The sequence below is a fragment of the Pelodiscus sinensis genome, chromosome 10 (genome assembly GCF_052426305.1).
Source record: "Pelodiscus sinensis isolate ZL-2025 chromosome 10, ASM5242630v1, whole genome shotgun sequence".
NCBI lineage: Eukaryota > Metazoa > Chordata > Testudines > Trionychidae > Pelodiscus > Pelodiscus sinensis.
Window position 1 is genome coordinate 29599809 of NC_143061.1, and position 21465 is coordinate 29621273.

The 21465-nt window shown below is 43.5% G+C and overlaps 1 protein-coding gene and 1 long non-coding RNA gene across 4 annotated transcripts in view; one reads left to right on the top strand and one right to left on the bottom strand.

The window, feature by feature from the left end:
* EIF2A (eukaryotic translation initiation factor 2A) overlaps positions 1-21465 on the bottom strand; it is a 42191-nt gene that overhangs the window by 8462 nt on the left and 12264 nt on the right. For both annotated transcript variants that reach the window (XM_006115938.5, XM_025181160.3), the window contains 8 exons: positions 14739-14838; positions 14280-14362; positions 11623-11696; positions 11353-11497; positions 9509-9625; positions 5619-6190; positions 1164-1280; positions 151-279 (listed from right to left, as the gene is read on the bottom strand). In XM_006115938.5, the coding sequence (XP_006116000.2) occupies positions 151-279; positions 1164-1280; positions 5619-6190; positions 9509-9625; positions 11353-11497; positions 11623-11696; positions 14280-14362; positions 14739-14838 (1337 nt within the window). The remainder of the gene's footprint in view (positions 1-150; positions 280-1163; positions 1281-5618; positions 6191-9508; positions 9626-11352; positions 11498-11622; positions 11697-14279; positions 14363-14738; positions 14839-21465) is intronic.
* On the top strand, positions 4871-18205 carry LOC112544627 (uncharacterized). Of its 2 annotated transcripts, XR_016350361.1 has the most exons (4): positions 4890-5007; positions 8711-8770; positions 9852-9891; positions 18069-18205. It is a non-coding gene; the product is annotated as an uncharacterized LOC112544627 (long non-coding RNA). The 2 variants fall into 2 exon arrangements; XR_016350362.1 differs by lacking the exon at positions 8711-8770 and having other exon boundaries at positions 4871-5007.

The following is a 21465-nucleotide window of genomic DNA, read 5'->3' on the forward strand; positions in this document are numbered from 1 at the left end:
TGCTTTACACTATGAGAAAGCAGAGGAGAGCAGTTGCTGGAGATGTATGCTTTATGTACACCCTACCTCACTGCTATCAATCATCTCCACAACTAACCCTTCAGGACTTTTTCTAAGAGGAAACTACTCTTCATCAGAAAAATCACTCACCTTTTTCAAATTCTTTATTTTTTTGTCTATCTCAGGGTCTCCTGATGTCACAGGAGGCACAGTGCTGCGTGGTACATTATGTAATGCTGGAGATGGTGTTGATTCCTGGCTTCCATCAGTTTTGGCTTCCTGAAAGTTAATATACTTCATCTACTGTTCTTGTAAACCATTTAAACAACAGCTCTGTTGTTTTATGGCTTGGAACCCAGAAAAGCCGTAGAATAGTTCTCCACTTCATTACTTCTATGGTACACTCTACTGTTTGTGAAAAATCTGCAGTTATAGCTCTATAATGTGATACAGAGCTTCTACTAGAAGATATTAGCTGTAATATTAGAGTTCTGATATATCGTGTCTTAATTCTTCACACACAGAAAGACAAGAAACATGCTTAGTATAATGAAATTGGTAGGACTGAAATAATAAATATGCATCCACAAATATTTCTTTGAATAGGTGGTGGGCCATCCTCCCCAAAACCAGAAAAATCAGGTCTAATTTACTAAGCTTTAGAAGGGTGTTTTAATTAATTGTGAAAGTTGTAGAGCTAACATCAGAAGCTGAAATCTGACAGCTAGCTACAGAACAGGTACAATATGGGTAGCCACAGAAGCACATCATGCCTGCCCTGCTATCATGCCTCAACGCTGAACTACAGAAAGACCACATCTTCGGAGCGAGACAGTATTTCAGTTTTTAAAACCATTTAGTCCTTTGCCTCTCACCTGAGACTGCAAAGAATTGATAAAATTCTTAAGGACTGGAAGGATGAAGTGAGTGATGTTTATGCAAACTTCACACAGACTAATGAACAACCAACTAATGGTAACTATCAGTACCTATCAATCTGGACCAACTTCAAGTGAATGACTTAAAAGGTATATCACATGTTCCATCCAGTCACCTGAAAGTTAGCACACCTGGCCATAACCCAAGATGTGTTACTACAGGACTAAACACCTTTGTAAAAGCTAATATAAAGTTATCCCCAAGAAGGCGGAAATTAGCAGTACCTGTTTAGCAGCTTTCTTTGCTTCATGCTTCCTTTGATTTTTAAGTGCCATTTTAGATAATGGCTTATCACTATTTCCAAGTTGTGGTTTCATGTTCTGAGGTGGTTCCTCCTCATGCTAAAGGGATATATAAGATTGACACTTTTGAAGTGTATCTGCCATATTACAAAATATCCTAGAAAAGAACTCAAGCTTTAGAAAAACTTTTCCATGTGTTAAAGTACCAGACTTTAACAGGGAACCTACAAAAGACCAAAGGGGAAAAATGGGTTTGTGTCCTGTCTGCTTCATTTGAAGGCAGGCTGAAAACAATGTCACCCATAAAAAGATTTTTTTTTTTTTTAAACACATTAGCTTCTCAGGACTTACCCGTCACATGCCTACTAGAGGCCTCTGGAGATGGCTGGAAAAGTACTAAACTAAGTACTGTAAAAGCTTTGTTATCCAGCTTGGTGGAGAAGGAAGGGGAGGGAGGTGCTGGTTAGTCAAATACTCTGGTGCCAGCTCTAGGGTGGGGCAGGGCATAAAGGGACTGTGTGCAGGAGGCTGGGCCCAAGGGATGCAACACGTGGGAAAGGGTGCAGGGTTTGGCCTTGGAGTGGGTGTTTGTATACAGAAGGACCTGAAGGCTAGGTTGGGGCCTGTGAGGGGGTGTGAGGTATGGCCTAAGAGGGAGTTTTGGTTTGGAAGGGAGCTTGGGGTAGAGGGTTGGCACCTGGGAGGGGTTTTAGTATACTCAATCCAGGCAGTGCTCATTTCAGGTGGCTCCTCACAAGCAATGGCATGTTCCTGCCGCTCCTAGGCAGAGTCATTACAAGGTGGTTCTCCACAATGTTTCCATCCTCGGGTACCATCCTTACAGTCCCGATTGGCCACAGTTCCTGACCAATGGGAGCTGCAGAGCCAGTACTCAGGGCAGAGGCAGGCCACAGAGTCTTCGTGGCTGTTCTCTAAGAAGCAGCAGGGACATATCACGGCTTCCAGGGAGTCATGCACCACTAGACTGGGAGCCTGTTAGCCCCATGTCAACCAGACTATGAACTGAACTTGCTATGAGAATCAGAAATGCTGGTTTATAGAACTTTCTGGTTGGTACAAGGCCAGATAACACAGTTTTTACTGTACTCGGAAGACAAAACCTTCACAATTGGGTGGGAAAGTGATTTTTATTCAAACTGTTTAAAACGTTGCTTTTTGTTTACATCTATTTAACTCAAATGCCATACACATAGCTGGAAGTGAAGCATTTTGTTAACAATTTTTACTGTCCTGCCTCTCCAGTCAAAGGTCCACCATTACTTCAGTCCTTCAAGCAAAATCAGGACCAATAGACCTTGATTTTTTTTTTGTTTGTTTTCTTTTAACATCTTAAAGACAAGCTTTTTTTTTAAAAAAAAAAAAAGCGCAGCTTTTTCCTTGCTGTTCATTTTTTAAAAAAAATACACAAAACCAAACCACTAAATATATTCCAAGTACAGTAAAACTCCAAAAGTCCAGCACCCAATGGTCCGGCACGCCCGATACTCCTGCATCAAAAGTGTAAGCGCTCCCAGACAGCTGACCGAAAAGCCGTCCGCTCAGCGCACGTGCTGGCTATACCCGGACCCGAGTATAAGGGTTTTTTTTGGGGGGGGGGGGGGAGCAGGTGGAGTGGGATCGGGTTTTGCTCCAGGGAAGGGGAAAGAGAAGGGGAAGGAGAGGAGGATTGGGTCCCAGCCAACTGATTGAAAAGCGTACCTGGACCCAAGCATAAAGTTGTGGGGGGGAGTGGGATTGGGTTACAGCATGGAGAAGAGTGTTTTGCTCTAGGGAAGGAGAAAGGGAGGGGGAGCGGGAGGGGGATTGGATCCCAGCCAACTGATTGAAAAGCATACCTGGACCCAAGCATAAAGTTGTGGGGGGGGAGTGGGATTGGGTTACAGCATGGAGAAGAGTGTTTTGCTCTAGGAAAGGGGAAAGGGAGGGGGAGCGGGAGGGGAACTGGATCCCGGCCAGCTGATAGAAAAGCTGTGCAGCTGTACCGAGACCTCCTGATATGGCATATCCGATAATCCGGCACCACCTAGGTCCCAAAGGTGCCGGATTATCGGAAGTCTACTGTAGTTGCCTTAACTAGTTTTAGCAGATCAGACATTAAATACCTAAATTGGTTAAAACATAGGATTTCCAAACACAGCTCTAATTTTTCCTCCATACAAGCTGGCAGAATGTAGCTACCTCAATTCTGTTAAATAACGAATTTTTCTTGCTAACTCTGTTTATATAGCACAAAGTCAGACCCTAGTAATAACTGTTGATAGCCTGTGATGAATCTGTCACTCCTTGGAAGATAGAAGCCTCAAAAATCAAAACCTAATAATATAAATAAAATAAAAATAAAAGACAAATCAAGCCTGTGACTATTAATTATGGTTAGTGTCTTTTCTTTCAATTTTAAAAAATAGATTTGCATTCAAATAAAGCAAAAATTAAATAAATGAGTAGATCCACATAAGAAAAACAGTTAAGCTGCAATGGACTTGCCAATAGCATCATTGGATGACAAATGCTCAAAGTTTACTGAAAGAGGTCAAACTACTATTCAAGGCCTACTCTCTATGCTATACAGGCAGTCCCCGAATTACCCGGATCCGACTTATGTCGGATCCACAGATACGAACGGGGATTTTCTCGCCCCGGAGGACTGGAGCGGCGGGACGCCTGGTCCCGCCGCCCGCCTCCTCCGGGGCGAGAAAAGCTGCTCCCCGTCTCCCTGGTCTGCTGCGGGAGCCAGCAGACCAGGGAGACGGGGAGCAAAGCGGCGCAGGACTCGGGGCTGGACCTGCAGCCGCTTCCAGATCAGCTGGAAGCGCCGCGGGTCCGGCCCCGGGTCCTGCGCCGCTTTGCTCCGCGTCTCTCTGGTCTGCTGGGGGGGACGCAGCTAGTGCCCCCCTCAGCAGACCAGGGAGATGTGGAGCAAAGCCCGGGGCCTGTGGTAGAGCAGGTGGGGCGCTGCCGATTGGTCCCACAGCACCGCTCCTTGGCGCTACTGGACCAACCCGGCAGCACCCCAGCTACTCTGCCCCAGGAGTCCTAATTCAGCTGCTGCTGATCAGTTTCAGCAGTGGCTGAATCAGGACGCCTGGGGCAGAGCAGCTGGGGTGCTGCTGGGTTGGTCCAGTAGCGCCGAGGAGCGGCAGCGCTACTGGACCAACCCAGCAGCACCCGAGCTGCTCTGCCCCAGGCGTCCCCAAGTTAGCCGCTGCTGAAACTGACCAGCGGCTGACTACAGGAAGCTGGAGGCAGAGTTGCTCTGCCCCGGGCTTCCTGGAATCAGCTGCTGATCAGTTTCAGCAGCAGCTGACTTGGGGACGCCTGGGGTTCTTAAGTTGAATCTATATGTAAGTCAGAACTGGTGTCCAGATTCAGCGGCTGAATCTGGATGCCAGTTCCGACTTACATACAGATTCAACTTAAGAACAAACCTACAGTCCCTATCTTGTACGTAACCCGGGGACTGCCTGTATCTGATTCTAGAATGTTGAAATTTTTAAAAAAATAACGAATAGTCTTTCTGCACCTTAGAGACTAACAAAAATGTAGATGGTATCATGAGCTTTCGTGTTACAGACTAACACAGCTACACCTCTGAAATTCTAGAATGCTGCTTCATCAAATTCAGCTGACTACACCACAACGGAAATGACAATTACCTAACCACCAAGGTTCTGTTATTCAGCAGCAGCAAGAGGAGACAGCATTTGCAGCTGTCTGTGCTACTGCTCTAAGGAGCTCCCATCATCTCCTTCCTATATATGTTAGAAACATACATCTGTCTATCTGTTTGTTCAAGAACTCCTAAATGGTAAGAGCTAAGACCACCAAATTTGGTATGCAGCTTCCTCGCATCATAATTTAAAGCAAGGTCAGGGTTTGGTTGTGTCAAACAAAGGGAGGGATCTGGCAACAAGGACAGTTATACTGCAGAATGACCACAGGGGCAGGTAGCAAGAGGTCAGAGTTGGGGACCAGGAGCGCTATAACCCCATTGGGCCAGCAGGAGTGGAGAAAGGGACAACTATACTGTAAATTTCAGAGAGCTTGTCTGTGTATCCGTTCCCCATCTTGGAGGCATGCACCCAACCCCAGAATAATCATTTAAAGGAAGAAAAACAAAACTTATTTGAGTTAAGGACCCAAGCAACACTGGATAAATCTAGGTTTTATATGGCAATTTTATGCAGAGAAGTGGATTAGTCCCATAAAATTATAGCCTTCCTAGCACATATTCCCGCAAACAGGTAACAGAGGGGCAGTCAGTGAAACCAGCCTGCTAAAAGGCAGATGTTTGTTTCTAAATACAAAGATTATGACATCATTCCCAAACCACCTTCCTAATTAGTAAAGTAGTTTGTATCCAAATTTCAAATACAGATGAAATGATGGACCAACATAACCGAGGTGAAGTTTACTTACCAGCTTGGAACTGGTTACAGGCTTATTTCTCAGAGCTGGTGGTCTATAAGCTTGGCCAGTTTTCAGCTCAGCATTTGGCAGTTCACTTGGAACTGCTTGGTAAGTTATTATTTTTGCTGGAAATGTTCCATCCAAAAATGGCTGCCAGGAAACTTGCCATATTTCTGCATTCGGAGGGACTTCATATTTGTGTAGAACAGAGCCAGTGTAATGCCAGATCTTGTACCCATTACCAACTCGTAGCCTTGGAGCACATGTAGCAGTTACAAAATGTTCTCCATCAGGGCACCAAGCAAAATACGTAGAATCTGATGCCACTGGTTTGGAAATAAGTTTGTAGTTTTTGACATCCCACACTTCCATCTGTCCTCTGAGATTTCCAAATCCTGCGAGTACTAAGATATTTCCAGAAGAGCTGTAGTAGGCAGCATTACGAGGGCCGGTTCCAAAATCAAACAAAGGGTCACATTTCAGATTGAAAACAGTTGCCTTAGCAGGCATAAAACCATATACAGCACAGAACTCTGTGGAATTGGGATTCCATACTACATCATAAATAGGACCATTTTTTGCTAAAAAAATTAAAAAAAAAGATCAGATTATAAAATCATATAATTTACATTTGCTTGAATGACACTTCCCTTAAAAAAGAAAAAAAACCTCACAACATACGACTTCAAAGTTTTCCCAAAGTCCAATCATCCACCATTCTAGAAAAACTAACCTTTGGTAGACATTGATATTGCAAACCAATGTCTTATGTTCAGTTTTACTTAGGGATACAGGGCAAATTTGCAAGAGATGCAAATGAGCACATCATTTGCATATCCTCTTCTGCAAAAAACTTGCAGTGTAGACATGGCCATAGTGAGGATGGTCTGTACTACTACATAACCCCCCCCCCCCCACACACACACACACACGAATTCTGAGATACCTCTCCTAAGCCTCACCATTTCTACAGTAATACCAGGTTTTATGTGTAAAAAATATTTTTTTTCATCTCAATATTCAAGTATGATAGTTCAGGACCTTCAAAAACTAGCAGCAGTGGTCCACTGGAAACCTACAAACATCCTCCTTTACAGTTGTGCAGGTTGAATTTCCCTGATCTGGCACTTTGGGACCTGACCAATACTGAATCCAGGAATTTGCCAGATCAGGTGAGTTCAACATCAGCCCTTCTGCTGCTGCTGGGTATGAGGCTCTGCTCTGGTGGCACCAGAGAGGATGACATTGACAGAGTGGCACTTAAAGGAAGGGGCAGGCTGGCTGCAAAGTCCCACAGCAGAGAACCTGGGCACAGCTCCCTGACCTCTGCCATGGGCCATGAGGCTCTCCTGTTGGCTCCGCAACCACCCTGCCTCTTCTCCTTAGTGTTTCCTCCCTCCCTGAGCTTGAACGCCACAAATCAGCTATGTGCAGTGCTCCAGATGTTCTGGGAGGGTGGGAGAGAGCTGCTGAATGGGGAATCCCTCCTTCCAGCTTTTCCTCTGTGAGTGTTCCAGCCTGAGAGCATCTACAGCCAGATCACAGATGTTGCTAGACAAGAGAAATTTGGACTATAAATATCCAATCTGTACAAAGCTCTTCTTTCTATGCCAACAAAACTGTGAAATACTGGACTTAAATTTGGCATAAGACTAGGAATGAGGATTACTCAACCTGAGTTTATTACCAGTGATGGTCTTTTAAGGGAATAAGTGGGTGTGACATCTTGTTCAAGACACCCAAAATTGTGAGCCACTGCACTACTCTTCTGCCTTAGCAAGATGACACACTTTAAAGTGAGTATCCCTAAATCCTCATATAGTCACTAGGGATGTAAGCAAGTAGTCGACTATTTAACTACCCAATAAGTTTATGCTTATTAGGTAGTCGAATGGAGTTCTTGACTACTCGCTTCTCTCCATGCTCCCCCCACCCTTGCTGCCTGTGTATAAGGCCACCCTGGGTCGCCGTGAACAGGAGCTGCTGGACCCGGCATGAGCCGGGACTAAGCAGTCCTGGCTTGCACTAGTCTGGGATGCTGCACCTCTGCATTTTAAATGTAGTAAGAGCTCAGTGGTTGTTGTAGTGACTACACAATTAGCCAGATAATCACCATTTAACATCCTTCATAGTCACAATGATCTTAAATGACAAGTATCTTACCAGCTTTCATAAAAGACTTTCCTTGATACACTTTTGTAATACTGTAGACAATAATTTGATTCAATTGCCCTTTTTTTCTATGCACATTCAGTAATTAAACATTGCAGTTACAGTAACCAATTTTGCAAGTCAAACTTGATTTTTCCCTCCAAAGTGAATATCCACATTAGGGATTATTAACAACAAAGCTTCATTTGGCAGGGGGGAGGGGAAGGGCATTTGAAATAATGGGACACATTAAGGTATCTGCAACGTACATATCATTAAGAGGCATATGAACAAGTCCTTACTGGAGCCATGACATTAACACAGTAGGTTTCCTGCTGGGAACCCTGTGCCTGATTCGCAGCTCGGGATGTCACACAAGGGTGAGTGAGGGGCTCCCTCTGAGTGCAGAGCCAGGCTCCCACTGGGGAGGACAGGAGGACAGCCAAGCTTCCAGTGGTGAGCCAAGACCTGTGGGGAGGTGTAAAGAGCTAAGGTCCCTGCATGGAACTATGCACATAGCTGAGAGCTTAGGCTCAGCCCCCTACAATGCCCTTCTTAAATTGGTGGAAATATTCCTGGTGAGGACACACATCACTTGTAGGAGGAGGATAATGTGAACATGAACCACTGCAGTAATTATTGCTGTGACTGAGTCAATTTAACATAGGTCAACTAAAATGTTTGTGAACAGACATCTCCCTGTCTCCCAACACTCCTGACAAACAAGTCTTAACAGGACAAAACATGCCTAATCACAGATGAGGAAAGAAAGAAAGGGAAGAACACCACTGCAGAGAACATTTTAGGGAAACAGATTTGCAGTCTTGGACTAGAGCCTGGGCTCTGGGATTAAAAACCCATATTTTTATAAAAATGTGCAAGTATGATCAGTGTTGACGACTCTCATCATTTGGTTATGAGTCTCATGATAATTATTGACTTCCTTAAAGCCCCAGCTCCTGGAATCAAGTGGATGCATGATGATTTCAGCTTTCATTTCTTACAGAAAAGTAAGTTTCCAGCCCCCATGGCTGCAGACAAAGCTTCAAAATGTGACCCATTGTGCACCCTGAAGGCTTAAAAAGCCGAAGGCACATAAAAGCACCAAATCTGTTATTTATACATAATCTCATTATTTTTGCACATTTGGGGTTGGTAATACTCTCATCCAAGATGTTAGTGATTTTTTCCCTACAAAATAGTGAATCTTTTTGTTCTTCAACAATTCTATTCACGTGTGGGATATGATTAGTTTGTATGTATAGCTGGGCAGAGCAAGAGAGAGAACTGTCACAGTTTTATGCTTATTATGGAATGCCCCCAACAAGCAGAGGGGCATCCTCGCGTGGGATGTTTTCATGGTTTGGTTGAACTTAAGGATATCAAACCATATGCTATCAAGCATCCAATTAGATACGCATTTGTAAGCATGGGTACGAGAGACAGTTTGAAGTCAGATGCAATTTAACAGTTCTTCAAACATTAAGGAGTAGAAGTAGAATTTTAAGTATTTTTATTTTCAATTGCCCATTGCTATTATTAAACAGAAAAGGGAAATACCACAGGAACTCTACCATGTGAGGTAACAAAATCTGTTACCTTAATATCTGTTAGTGCAGAAACATTGCTAAATGACAAAAAATAGTCCAGTGTTTTCACCAAAACGTTAAGATTTTTAGTATACGTTAAGAACAATTCCCATTAACAAACATAACATAACATTATGTAAATACTCAAAGGCCACTTACGTAGTTGTACAACAGCACTTTCTCCATTTGTTGCAATGTAGTGCAAGGTTTGTTCTCCATAATATGAAGCTCCTGTTTTATCAACTTCTGTACTAGCTATTACTAACACAGCAGAAGCTATTAGGGTACAAAACATAGTTCAAGAATTCAGTGTCCACTAACAGAAACTACAATATGCACAGAGAAAAAAAATTAAGTTTACTAGCTGTGAAATTTATTAAGATTTTATGGACACTTTCTTTACAGATTCCTTATCACATGCTCATAACTCTCTATCATCATCTCCTTTTTCATTAAAATTTTCCTTTCTTGACTTTAACCTAAAGATGTTTTTCATTTCAAGGTGTGGAGCAACCCATTCACTCATTTTGAAGTATTCAAAGGTAAGTGTTCTTTTAGTGGTGTAACGAGAATTTTTACACACACATAAAACTATATTAAACTGTCCACTTGACCAAAAAACTGTAAACTAACATCCAAGCCAATAATATAAAACAATCTGCATATCAATAGCTTTTGTGTATTTATATTTAATTTATACACCTTCACATAAGTATATAATATAGACATTATCTTCTGTTCACGTATGTGTGTGATTTTTGGTCATAGTATAAAAGTCTTACCAACGTGACTTTGAAATGACCACCATTGCACATGAGTGGTAAAGCACAAAGGGGACTATGCTGGTCATTTCAAACATGGTATGGTTTTATGTAAATAAATATCTCAGTTCTATAACTCTAAGGCTATGTCTAGACTGCAAGCCTCTTTCGAAAGAGGCTTTATTGAAAGATACTTTCAAAAAAGCCTCTTTCGAAAAAGAGCCTCTAGACTACAACCAGTACTTTTGAAAAAGCAAGCCACTTTTTTGAAAGAGAGCACCCAGGCAGTCTGAATGCTCTCTTTCGAAAAAGCACACTTTGCATTACATAGTGCCTTTTTTCGGAAGAGCACTTTGGAAAAAAAGTGTTATTCCTCGTAAAACGAGGTTTTCTGTGGTCAAAAAAACCTGCCACATTCTTTCGATTTACTTTCGAAAGAACACGGCAGCAGTCTAGATGCAGGGGAAGTTTTTTTAAAAAAAAGGCCACTTTTTTCGAAAAAACCCTGTAGTCTAGACACACATTAAGAGTCTAAACTTACTGGAATTTTATTGCTGCACACAAAGGCACACTCAAAAGTAATGAAATACATGTTTAGATTCTTATAGTAACTTGAACTTGCTCACATTATAAATATATAGAATATTTCAGATGACTAATTATGTTAAATACAAATCTGGCACTTTACAAAAAGAGAGTAAGACAAGTTCTTTGTAGATTATAGTCTAAACAAAACATGATGCCTGTTTGGGTACAGAAGGGGTGAGCAGGCAGCATTTCTGAATGAAATGGCTTTTAAAAAAGGATGTGAAAAAGTATGTTCAGTGTCAACAAGAATTAGGGCATGGTGTGATGGGATTTTCTGTTGGAGGCTCAAGTTTAATTATAACAGAGTTTCTAGTCCTACATAGATATATAAAGCTGCATGAAAAAGAGCATGCAAAGGTAAGAGAGAGGAGAAACTGTAGGGTACAGAGAAAACAAAAGGTACGCAAGGAGTATATGGAGCGAGATGATTAAGAAGAAACGAGAACAGAGATATAGATGGGGACAAGATCTTGAAGGGCAATATGGGCAGGTTATAAGAATGTTAGTGTTAATGCAACATTAATGATAGTTTTAAACAAGTTTGTGTCTTGGTATTTGATACATTTTACTAATACAAAAACAGCAGTAAGCAAAATAACCAAACCGTGAGGTTAGGGGAAAAAACATAAGAGTTTAAATGAATAGCTTCTGTACCTTTATTATTCCATAGCATTGTCGCCTTGTCCGCTTTAAAGAAACTTTTATTGGCCAATGCAGATTGAGGGCCATCAAAGTTAGGGTACTGATAGAGCCTTACAAACGAGGGCCCTCCCTTGCTTCCAGGAACATAAACAGCAACCTAAATCAACATCGTTATATTAAATTAGTGATACGCTGTTCATGGTAGCACAAAAGCAGAGAAATACAATGATTTCTAAAGAAATTAAAGAAAAAAAATGAGTTGCGAATAAACACTATAGATACCTTGCTTGGCTGTGGTCCCGGTGATAACTCAAAATCATTAATTTTTTGCAAATGAAGTTTATTTGCAATAGTATCTGCAAAAGCATAAATTACAATCAAGTTAATGACAAAACACTTACCTCACACTACTTAATGAACTTTTAAATTATACCATTTTATGAGTCTACTCTGCTGATCATACACAAGGAACTATGTACTGAACCATAAAGAGATTCTTTACTTGGCAAAAGCAGCATGATAATCACCTTTCATTATATAATTTCTCAGTCTCACAGTTTTGACTAGATTTATTTCTATTTATGATCACAGGTATGACAATTATAGGATGGGAAATGTCTCCATCAAACTTTGAACCAACCAAAGGGTATGTCTAGACTGCACCCCTCTGCTGGCATTGGGATGCAGATTAGGCTGGGCGAAATTGCTAATGAAGCAGGGATTTCAATATCCCATGCTTCATTAGCATAAAAATGGCCACCACTTTTTTCTGGCACGGAGCTGTGTTGGAGAAAAGCAGCAGTCTAGAGGCTGATCTATCGCTAAAGAAAGCCTTTCCCGATAGATCCTGTATGAGGCATAAGGGATCTATTGGAAAAGGCTTTCTTTAGCGATAGATCAGCCTCTAGACTGCTGCTTTTCTCCGACAAAGCTCCGGACCGGAAAAAAGTGGCAGCCATTTTTATGCTAATGAAGCGTGGGATATTGAAATCCCTGCTTCATTAGCAATTTCGCCCAGCCTAATCTGCATCCCTCTGCCAGCAGAGGGGTGCAGTCTAGACATACCCTTAGATTTAAAACATTCTACAAATCTGGGGGGGAGGAAGGTCACACAGCATGAAAGTCTTTGAACACTAAAATACTCCTTGTTCTTTAATCAGAGCAAATGGCAGAGTCTCTTCCCTCCTATCTTAACTAGGTAGTCATCAGAGGAAGCACAGCCACCCCCACACATCCTGTTCTACTCTGTATAGGTTCCCCTTCTTAGATCTTTGTGGATAACACAGGTGTCTGCTCCCCAAGGCAGGCTCTCTGAAAGGCCTGCTGTGCATTGATCCCTCTCCTACACACACGAACTTTCTTGGGAAGTGCATCCTGCACTCAGCACCAACTCTCTTAGCTGCTAAAATGGGCCTTTTCCTTCTGCATTATTCTATCAGAGTGAACTTAGTGGCAGAAGTGACAAATAAGCTCAGCCCTTAGTAGATATCCCTCATATTTTGTCCCAAAGGATAGGGGAGTTCCCTAGCTACCACGCCAGGGATTATTAAGATTTCTGCCCAAATTAAGCAAAAATTTCTGGAAGCCATTGACCTGTGCCTGCTACTATAGGTTTTGAGTGGGGTAAGGTGGTACCTAACATCCCTGTCAACACCCTGATTTGTAGGCTCAGTGGATTGCCAACACCACAAAGCCTGTGGAGACGGGGGAGAAGAGCATGAGAAAGAAACACTTATCACCCTTCTTAAATCCTGTGGGGGGAGGAAACCCAATAAGGAGCACAGCAGCAGAAGTGGACATGGTATCATGGAATTATCTCTTGGCAGTTGGAGATTAATATAGCTTTTCTAGCCCTCTCAAAACAAACTTCAATATTTAGTTCATGAACCACCTGATTGCTAAGTAAACAATGTTAAATAAAAAGATTAAAGGGCATCTGCTCTCATAGCAATCTCATCTTTCCATCTACAACAGATCAGAAATGTACCATAGCACAATGTAGGAAACCCCACCTGTTGAGAATACAAGTTTTTTTTCCCAGTATAACCCCTGGAAACCTGCCCTTTGATCAACATTATGGAAGGTTTCTTCCACTTGGGAAGAATGGTGAAAAGCCTCCTCCTAGAAAAACATGTGTTTCATCCTAACCTTCCTCCTCCAACAAGCATAGAGCTAGAGGCATCCGATGTCTCTATATCCCCAAGTTTGACTAACTTCAGAAGAAACTGCCCCTGAATCCTAAAATCATGTCTTCCATAAGGCAGTGTGTTACACCCTTAGCTCCCAAACAACTTTTGGGTCATCTACGGGGTTTTTTTTTCTCCAAACTCCTTTCTATTTTCACTGCTCTTTTTTCTCTCTTTGGAGCCTCTTTTGTTCTCTTCCATTTTCAACGTTCTGTATCTCCAAACTGTCCTGGCTTCCTCCTCCTCACTGTCATCATGCTTGCCTCTGTCTCAGCTTGTTCTCTATTTCCCAAATATGTGTGGTTAATGCTGAACTACTCTGGAAAATATCCTGGCTCCATAGTAATGTTGTTGCCAGAAGCATCCGCCTTCTCATGGCTCTTTGGAAATCAAAAGATATACACTCAGCATAACCCACAAAAGAAATCATGGATCAAATTCTATACTGACAAACAAGTTTTGAACTCCTCTGAGCATATGTCAAAGCAGAATTGGCCCTCTATGTCTAAAATGGAGAACTCTCACACATTTGGGGCAGCTTAGAAGTGGAAAAACCATCTATGTACTGAAAATATGCTAAGACTTCAGAATTATTCTAGGTACCAAAATAAAAGAGGATTTAAGCAACCTTTCAGATAAAGCCAACAACATGGGAGGGGAAGGGGGGAAATCAGAAAACAGTCAAAAGGATGGATAGGCAAAAGAGAAACATATCTATAACACAATGAAGTCATCTTAGAAATGTTTGCATACCAAAGTTGTTGTTTTCAAAGAAGTGCAATTCATTATTTACGATCCTACCACAAATACTTTCATCATCTGCCCAGCAAGGACACCTAAGATCCACAAAAAAATGACAAAAACACTGAAGTAGGCAACATTTACTATTTCAGTACTTACAAACTACATTTCATAACTTAAGTTTAGACCAATGGTCACAAAGAGCCAATATTACAAGTTATGAGGTTAGTGCTATGATGTCTCTAATAAACATATCATACAATCTCTAATTATTTTCCCCTAATTGTACCAAATGGCAAAAGATTTACTATGTTACAAACGTATACAAGGATATCTGTACTAGCAAAGAAATTAGATATTTTCAGTTTGTGGCAGGCAATATTTTGAAAACCAGCACAATTATCATTTCAAGATAAAGTTTTGAAAAGTATGCATCGCTGCAGATAATTAGTACTACAAAATATTATTTACCAATTCTGCATCTTTTTCTGGATGAAAGACTTCAAACACTTCCCCGTTTTCACATCATAAAGTTGTAGATTGGGCGTGCCTGCTGTGCCATCTTTAGCGGCTATAACAGAAAGAGACAGGTTTGTAGTGATGGCCCCAAGAATGAGTTTAGTTCTGCTCCACTCACCCATCTATTTCATTCCAACAATGGCCTCTTTCAATTCTGCAAAGCAGAATGTGCAGCACCTTGCAAGAGGCACTCAGCTCTTGTAGGATCACATCCCAATTTGGCAGATTTTGACAGTATAAGGCTTTCAGCTAGTCCATTTTTGGATTATCTGGGTTTTTTTCCAACCATATATCTCCTTTCTCTTTTAATCTGAGAGCTATACTCCTCCAGTTTACTCGATTTACCTTGCACTAGGAAGCATCCAGCATTCTTCAATGCCGTGGTATTCCTGCTCAGCACCTTGTAGTTAATTATCCAAGTTTATGTTTTGTTATTTGTTAAGATGTTCAAGTGACTATGTCACTTCCTTTCCATTTATCAGTAAGCCATGTGTTAGATTTGCTGGATGAATTTTTTTTTATTGTATTAGCAATCTGCAACATTAAAAAGTATTTATTGCAGAGACAACTTTCTGTTATCAACAATGGTTCCCGACTCTTCCTTCTAATTTCCAGTCTCCAAACTATTTTTCAATAGCTTCTTTCTGTGGTTTCTTTAGCTTCTTCCTATCATGCCATGAACAACATTAAAAGTCTTCCCCAGCAGAGCCTTTAGCACAGTTTTTCTCAAACTTTTTGGCTTGTGGACCACCCCGCTCAACACAGACTGTGGACCACCAGTCAACTACCTGTGATAACCCATGAAAATGGGTGCAGGCAGGAGTGGGGATGGAGGTTCTGGCTGGGAGGTTGGGGGCAGGAGTGGGTTGAGAGTGGGGAGGGGGTCAGAGGGAAAGTTCCGGAGTGGAGTGGAGGTGCAGGGTCTTGGCAGAAGAGGGTGCAGGAGTGGGAAATGGGCATGAGGGAGATGGGGGGGTGCTTACCTGGGTCATTGCCTCCTGCCTCTCCTAGGTACTGCCCCCCATTACTCCCCTTGGCTGTGATTCCAGTTTCCAGGTGAGTGGCTTCCCGGACTTCCATTCCCCTAGCTGGGGGGAGGAGGAGTGGCAGCACATAGAACCCCTCACTTCCTCCCTTCCTTCCTTGGATTCAGCCTATGAGGCTTCCTCCCACCACCCCCGCACTCCTACCCTCCACAGTGGAAAGCCGGCTCTAGTGCCCCAACCTCACAAGATGGGGGGCTGCAGGGTTAGAGTGCCAGCACAGGCTCCCTGCTATGTGTGTGTGTGGGGGGGGGGGGGGGGGATGACAAGCCCTGAGCCTGTGGCCACTAGCAGTCCATGGACTACACTTTGAGAACCACTGCTCTAGCAGGTTTTCCCACAGAACATAGCTCATCAATTGTAAAAGAATAAGATGATGGTATTTTTAAGTCCAAAATGCTTGCCACAGTAGCAAATGATTTGACCATTGACCTGCTTTGTGCGTAAATAGCACTTTACCTGTTAACAACACTGACCAAGTTAATTTTCATACATGAGAGGTAGCAAGGTACTACTGTTAAAATGCAATTCTACTCTACAAAATAAACAGACTCTACTTTTCAATCAGACTCCCTTCCACCAATCTGAGTAAAGTAATTTTTCACTCCTATCAGGCCTTCAGAGCCAATATAACAGAGTGGAGTCCATTCCAGGTCCTGCATCAAATAGAACTGACAACTGATAACGGGGTTCCAGTCAGTTACACCTGTATAACCACGTTGGTAGAGCCTTGCACGGATACAAAATTAGTATCTGCATCCACATCTGCAAAATTGACCCACAGATATCTGATCCAGACCAACAAAGGCAGATACCTGTGAATATAAAGTGGGTGTCTGTAGATGTGCAGGGCTCAATTCATTTTATAATTTAGTGACTAACTTGGATTGCACCACCTTTATGTGTGCACACACACACACGCACAAACCCAACTTGCAGGGCGGGATTAAGACAAGCTGAGGCCCTAAAGTATGTCAAGTGTAAGAGGCTCTATAGCATTAGCCCAAAATGTATAATTCTAACCAAGGACAATGAAAATATAAATAATAAAGTTGTATATTTGCATATACACACCAGTACATAGACAAGGATACAACTAAAAACTAGTTTTGTTTTTTTTGTATTTAGAGGCCCCTCATAACCTGAGGCCCTAAAATGTAGTTTACTTATCTTGTGCATAAATCCGGCACTGCCAGCTTGACCTGGAGTTCAGACTAGTTTTCCGAACTAGTTTTGGTGGTTACTGTGACACTACTCATTTTTTTCCATAGAGATATGGTTATTATATGAATATGACACAACTAACATGTATTTTACACAAGATGAGTCATATGAGGTATCACTGGAAAGATTATTGATAGAAATGTAGCGTGTTAGCCTGGTGTAGCTGAAACAAAATACAGGACTATGTAGCACTTTAAAGACTAACAGGATGGTTTATTAGATGATGAGCTTTAGTGGGCCAGACCCACTTCCTCAGATCAAATAGTGGAAGAAAATAGGATCTGAGGAAGTGGGTCTGGCCCATGAAAGCTCGTCATCTAATAAACCATCTTGTTAGTCTTTAAAGTGCTACATAGTCCTGTATTTTGGAAAGATTATGATTTACTGAATATGATTATCCTACTTGTATGCATGTATCATGTTGATATCTGAAATTAAGAATATCATCTACACCTCTATTATAAACATGTTTACATGTGAGAATGCCCACTGGACAGAATGCAACCACACCCTAGAACCAAGAGGGTCCCCACAAAAATCTACTAGCCCTGGACCCCCAGAAGAGTTAATCCGGCCCGGCAGGGGGAAGGGGACATGAAACTCGCCCCCCTTCTCCATGGAGCTGGAGTGTAATTGGAATGAGGCGAATGTGTCTTTTTTTTTTCCTGCTTCTCACTTGAGGGCCAGGACTCTGAGAATTTTTATTGGGGGGGGGGGGAAGAGGGGTGTGCTTCTCACTTGTATGTGGCCCTCCAACTGATTTTTCTGTAGGTCAGTGACCTCCAATCCAAAAAAGTTCTCCTCCCTGTTCTATATGACTGACTGGAAAGAGCCACTACAAAGAACAACAGATCTTAAAAGATGCTAGTCTATCACCAGGGAGCATTCCAGGAAAGCATTCCTAAGGATGTTATAGACAGCTTTGGCTCATGGTTGCTGTGGCCCTACAGAGACATGTGACTAAGTCATGTGATACTGAAATCCATAATAATACTAGCATTTTTCCACTAACCAGGACTGGGAATCAAACTGGGAGACAACGGGTTTCTACCTTATGAAAAAGGTATTTAAGGCAGAAGAGTGGCATCATCAGGGTTCTCCCCACCCAAGATGACTGCTGTAAACATCTAAGAAACAAAATACAACTCGGGAGAAGGACTGAACCTGGGGGTCTAATCTGTGAATAGAATATCTGAAGTTTTAAGATACAAGCAAGTGCAGTTGGCCTCGAAGAATCTCTACAACCTGTCCAAAACAACATGTAGGGTGAGAATTTGCTACTTATAACTAATTTCTTAAGTATTTTAAATTCAGATTACTTAGCAAATAAGCAAAAGCAAAATCTGCTTCAATCTGCTATCCTTTATAATCACTTAAAGTTTATCTTCTGTAGTAAATAAACTTATGTTTATGTTATCTACAACCTGTGTGTGCAATTCATAACAGGAGGGCAAAAAGCTATTGCATATCTTCCTCAGCATGAAAGCAAGAAGTAAATTTCAGTGCTTATGCTGTACAGTTCAGTGTATAGTGCAAGATGTTACAATTTGGGGCTTATTTTCTAGAGGGGCATGTGAACTTTAGCACTTGGCAGTTCCTTAGCTGAGCCTTCCAATGTAGAATTGATCTCAGCATCTGTGTGTATAGTTGCAGCTGGGGATATCCCTACTTGTAAGTGTACTGATAAAGTGCAGTCTGAAGCCTAGGGAAGACTTGGCACATTACACAGCAGCACAGTGCTAAGGAAACACAGGCTGCTAGGTCTGACAGGCTCAGTGGTACCCCAGTTCCAAGTGGCACACTGGCAGGAAGGGCAGGACCCTCACAACTCACAGTTGTTTGGAGTTTTTTTCTAAGTATGTCTGATATAAAAAACAGAGTCCTGTCCACTTTATAGACTAACAAATCTGTTTGGGCATAAGCTTTCATGGGCTGGGACCTACTTTGTCAGATGCATCTTTTATCCACTTCATACAGCTAAATTCAATGTCTTGCATGGTGACAAATTTCAGGAGTATTCACATTAGTCTGTTTCAGCAAAAACGAGGAGTCCTTTGGCTCCTTAAAGGGTAACAAATTTATTTATTGCTTCAGGGGGTAGCCACGTTAGTCTGTACAGGATAAACTTAAAAAACAAAAAACAACAAATGGTCTGGTAGCACTTTATAGACTAACAAAACATGTTTGTTAGTCTATAAAGTGCTACCAGATCATTTTTTGTTTTTTAAATTTAAATGTATTTGTGTATAAGCTTTTATGGATCACAACCTATGAATTTGACAAAGTAGGTTCCAACCCACAAAAGCTTATGCGCCCCAATACATTTGTTAGTAGTTCAAGTGCCTCAGGACTCTTCATAGTTCTTGCTGAAACAGACTAACACAGTTACCCTCTGAAACATGTCTGATATGGAATTCATTATGATCACTTTAAACAATGGCATTTTTAGAGTCCATATTCAAAGTAGAGTTAGATGTAAGCGACTTCCATAAGGCAAAAGGGGAAGTCAAGAGCAACGCCAAAACCTACTAGAAGTCTGAAGTTCCTGGTATCTCCTCCCTACACTATGAGGCAAAGGTACAGGAATAGAGCCACTAACCCTAAGAAAGGTACTGGGGGAGGAATACAGGCAGTCCCCGACTTACGCGGATCCGACTTACGTCGGATCCGCACTTACGAACGGAGCTTTCTCGCCCCGGAAGTCGGGGCGAGAAAGCCCCGTTCGTAAGCTGCTCCGGTGCCCCTGGTCTGCTGGAGACCGTCTCCAGCAGACCAGGGGCACCGGGCGGGTTCCCGCGCTTCTGAGGCTTTGCCAGAGCAAAGCCTCGGAAACGCGGGAACCGCTGCTGCTGCCACTTGGGTGCCGGTGCCTGTGGTCTGCTGGGGACCGTCCCCTGCAGACCACAGGCACCGGGACCCAAGCGGCAGCAGCGGGCAGGTTCCCGCGCTTCTGAGGCTTTGCCAGAGCAAAGCCTCAGAAGCGCGGGAACCCCCGCTGCTGCCGCATGAGACCCGGTGCCTGTGGTCTGCTGGGGACGGTCCCCAGCAGACCACAGGCACCCGGACTGAAGCCGCAGCCGCGGGGGGGTCCCGCGCCTCTGAGGCTTTGCCAGAGCAAAGCCTCAGAGGCGCGGGGAACCGCCGCTGCTGCCGCTTCAGTCAAAGCGGCAGCATCGGCGGTTCCCCGCGCCTCTGAGGCTTTGCTCTGGCAAAGCCTCAGAGGCGCGGGACCCCCCCGCGGCTGCGGCTTCAGTCCGGGTGCCTGTGGTCTGCTGGGGACCGTCCCCAGCAGACCACAGGCATCCAGACTGGAGCGGCAGCAGCGGCGGTTCCCCGCGCCTCTGAGGCTTTGCTCTGGCAAAGCCTCAGAGGCGCGGGACCCCCCGCGGCTGCGGCTTCAGTCCGGGTGCCTGTGGTCTGCTGGGGACGGTCCCCAGCAGACCACAGGCACCCTGACTGAAGCCGCAGCCGCGGGGGGGGTCCCGCGCCTCAGAGGCTTTGCCAGAGCAAAGCCTCAGAGGCGCGGCACCCCGCTGCCGCTGCGCTCCCCGTGTCCCTGGTGTGCTGGGGGGGGGGGCGCAGCTAGTGTGCCCCCCCCCCCCAGCAGACCAGGCTTTTGTTTTGGACTCTGGGGCAGAGCAGCTGGGGCGCTGCCGATTGGTCCTGCAGCGCCCGTGGGCACTACTGGACCAACCCGGCAGCACCCCAGCTGCTCTGCCCCAGGTCCTGATTCAGCCGCTGCTGGTCAGTTTCAGCAGCGGCTGAATCAGGACGTCTGGGGCAGAGCAGATGGGGTGCTGCTGGGTTGGTCCAGTAGCACCCCAGCTGCTCTGCCCCAGGCGTCCCCAAGTCAGCTTCTGCTGAAACTGACCAGCGCTGACTACAGGAAGCCCCAGGCAGAGTTGCTCTGCCCCGGGCTTCCTGGAATCAGCTGCTGATCAGTTTCAGCAGCAGCTGACTTGGGGACGCCTGGGGTTCTTAAGTTGATTCTGTATGTAAGTCAGAACTGGCGGTCAGTTTCAGCAGTGTCTGAATCTGGATGCCAGTTCCGACTTACATACAGATTCAACTTAAGAACAAACCTACAGTCCCTATCTTGTACGTAACCCGGGGACTGCCTGTACATCGTTTACACACTAAGTCAATACCAGGGAAAATCTACCATGTGGGCAAACTATAGAAAGTAAATGTTCCAAATCCTTGAAGGTTTTTTTTCCTACATGACCATATCCATCCCCATCAGTCATCATGTTTGCTTTTTTGACCATAACTGCAAACTCTTCACAGACTCATTGCACTCATTATATATAATACAACTATTGACCTGGCTGTTCACAACAGTGTTTTAATAGTGTGCCCTCACTGTGACTCTCCACCATTGGGACTCACTCTTTGACTTGTTCTGCCATCTA